Here is a 2,500-nt window from a genome sequence, read left to right on the forward strand (position 1 = left end):
CAAACACGATTCCCTTGCTGCTCTCCAAAGTTGCCAGCAAATCTCCAGATGAATGTGTGTAAGTCAGCTGGGATGAGAGACAGCACCTCCAAAAAAGGGTGGAGTGCCATCTCCGGGTTGGGGAGGAGATCTTGCCCCAAGTGGAGGAGTTTAAGTACCTGGGAGTCTTGTTCACGAGTGAGGGAAGAGTGGATGGTGAGATGGACAGGCGGATCGGTGTGGCGTCTTCAGTAATGCGGACGCTGTATCGATCTGTTGTGGTGAAGAAGAAGCTGAGTCGGAAGGCAAAGCTCTCAATTTAGCGGTCGATCTACGTTCCCATCCTCACCTATGGTCATGAGCTTTGGGTTATGACCGAAAGGACAAGATCACGGGTACAAGCGGCCGAAATGAGTTTCCTCCGCCGGAGGGCGGGTCTCTCCCTTAGAGATAGGGTGAGAAGCTCTTCCATCCGGGAGGAGCTCAAAGGGTGGAGTGCCATCTCCAGGTTGGGGGAGGGGGGGGACGACCCTGCCTCAGGTGGAGGAGTTCAAGTACCTGGGAGTCTTGTTCACGAGTGAGGGAAGAGTGGATGGTGAGATCGACAGGCGGTTTGGTGCGGCGTCTTCAGTAATGCGGACGCTGTATCGATCCGTTGTGGTGAAGAAGGAGCTGAGCCGGAAGGCAAAGCTCTCAATTTACCGCTCGATCTACGTTCCCATCCTCACCTATGGTCATGAGCTTTGGGTTATGACCGAAAGGACAAGATCACGGGTACAAGCGGCCCAAATGAGTTTCCTCCGCCAGGTGGCGGGTCTCTCCCTTAGAGATAGGGTGAGAAGCTCTTCCATCCGGGAGGAGCTCAAAGGGTGGAGTGCCATCTCCAGGTTGGGGGGGGGGGGACCCTGCCTCAAGTAGAGGAGTTCAAGTACCTGGGAGTCTTGTTCACGAGTGAGGGTAGAGTGAATGGTGAGATTGACAGGCGGATCGGTGCAGCGTCTTCAAAATTGCGGACGCCGTATCGATCCGTTGTGGTGAAGAAGGAGCTGAGCCCGAAGGCAAAGATCTCAATTTAGCGGTCGATCTTCGTTCCCATCCTCACCTATGGTCATGAGCTTTGGGTTATGACCGAAAGGACAAGATCGCGGGTACAAGCGGCCCAAATGAGTTTCCTCCGCCGGGTGTCGGGTCTCTCCCTTAGAGATAGGGTGAGAAGCTGGGAGGAGCTCAAAGTAAAGCCGCTGCTCCTCCACATGGAGAGGAGCCAGATAAGGTGGTCCTGATGGCTTCATCTGGCCAGGATCTTCAGCTCTCAATGGATTGGTTCGCAGCCGAGTGTGAAGCGACTGGGATGAGAATCAGCACCTCCAAGTCCGAGTCCATGGTTCTCGCCCGGGAAAGGGTGGAATGCCATCTCCGAGTTGGGGGGGAGACCCTGCCCCAAGTAGAGGAGTTCAAGTACCTGGGAGTCTTGTTCACGAGTGAGGGTAGAGTGAATGGTGAGATCGACAGGCGGATCGGTGCGGCGTCTTCAGAATTGCGGACGCCGTATCGATCCGTTGTGGTGAAGAAGGAGCTGAGCCGGAAGGCAAAGCTCTCAATTTACCGTTCCATCTACGTTCCCATCCTCACCTATGGTCATGAGCTTTGGGTTATGACCGAAAGGACAAGATCACGGGTACAAGCGGCCCAAATGAGTTTCCTCTGCCGGGTGGTGGGTCTCTCCCTTAGAGATAGGGTGAGAAGCTCTGTCATCCGGGAGGAGCTCAAAGTAAAGCCGCTGCTCCTCCACATGGAGAGGAGCCAGATGAGGTGGTTCGGGCATCTGGTCAGGATGCCACCCGAACGCCTCCCTAGGGAGGTGCTTAGGGCACGTCCGACCGGTAGGAGGCCACGGGGAAGACCCAGGACACGTTGTCTCCCGGCTGGCCTGGGAACGCCTCGGGATCCCTCGGGAGGAGCTGGACCAAGTGGCTGGGGTAAGGGAAGTCTGGGCTTCTCTGCTTAGGCTGCTGCCCCTGCGGCCCCAGAAGATGGATGGATGGATGGATGGAGTCAGCTGCACACAGACTTCTCTAAAGGTGTCTCACCTGTTCACTGGCGGGGGGGAGTTTGTGAGGGTCAGAGGTCAGCACGGTGAGGTCGTCGATGATGGCCTGGAGGTGCGTGATCTCCCCCAACATGGCGATCTCTCCATTCTGACACAAACAAAGAAACATGAGCTCGCCCGTTAGCGCCAGACAAAGTTAGCGCGTCGCCCTCGCCGCTTACCACCACGGGCTGCAGGAAGCCGGTGAAGGTGCAGAAGCGCCCCCGCTCCTCCACCAGGGCGCGCCGCACCGCCTGCTTCTCCATCTCCTCCATCAGCAGACAGCAGTCCGTCACGTCCTGCACCGCGCTGTCCAACTGAGGCTGCACGTCGCCGCGTCCTGCCGAGCGCTAACTTGTTAGCTAACACACTTTCCCACTAACATTGACAAGCTACTTCCTGTTTGAAAGCACCGGGACAGGAAGTGATTGC

At 56.8% G+C, this 2,500-nt stretch overlaps 1 protein-coding gene across 1 annotated transcript in view; it reads right to left on the minus strand.

Annotated features, from left to right (window-relative positions):
• The window catches only part of mtss1lb (MTSS I-BAR domain containing 2b), a 100,212-nt gene that overhangs the window by 18,883 nt on the left and 78,829 nt on the right, over nucleotides 1-2,500 (minus strand). Inside the window, exons 7-8 of the mRNA XM_062021350.1 lie at nucleotides 2,251-2,408; nucleotides 2,070-2,177 (exon numbers count right to left, since the gene is read on the minus strand). Of these exons, the coding sequence (XP_061877334.1) occupies nucleotides 2,070-2,177; nucleotides 2,251-2,408 (266 nt within the window). The remainder of the gene's footprint in view (nucleotides 1-2,069; nucleotides 2,178-2,250; nucleotides 2,409-2,500) is intronic.

This window comes from Entelurus aequoreus, linkage group LG02 (genome assembly GCF_033978785.1).
Source record: "Entelurus aequoreus isolate RoL-2023_Sb linkage group LG02, RoL_Eaeq_v1.1, whole genome shotgun sequence".
In the NCBI taxonomy this organism is placed as follows: Eukaryota; Metazoa; Chordata; class Actinopteri; order Syngnathiformes; family Syngnathidae; genus Entelurus; species Entelurus aequoreus.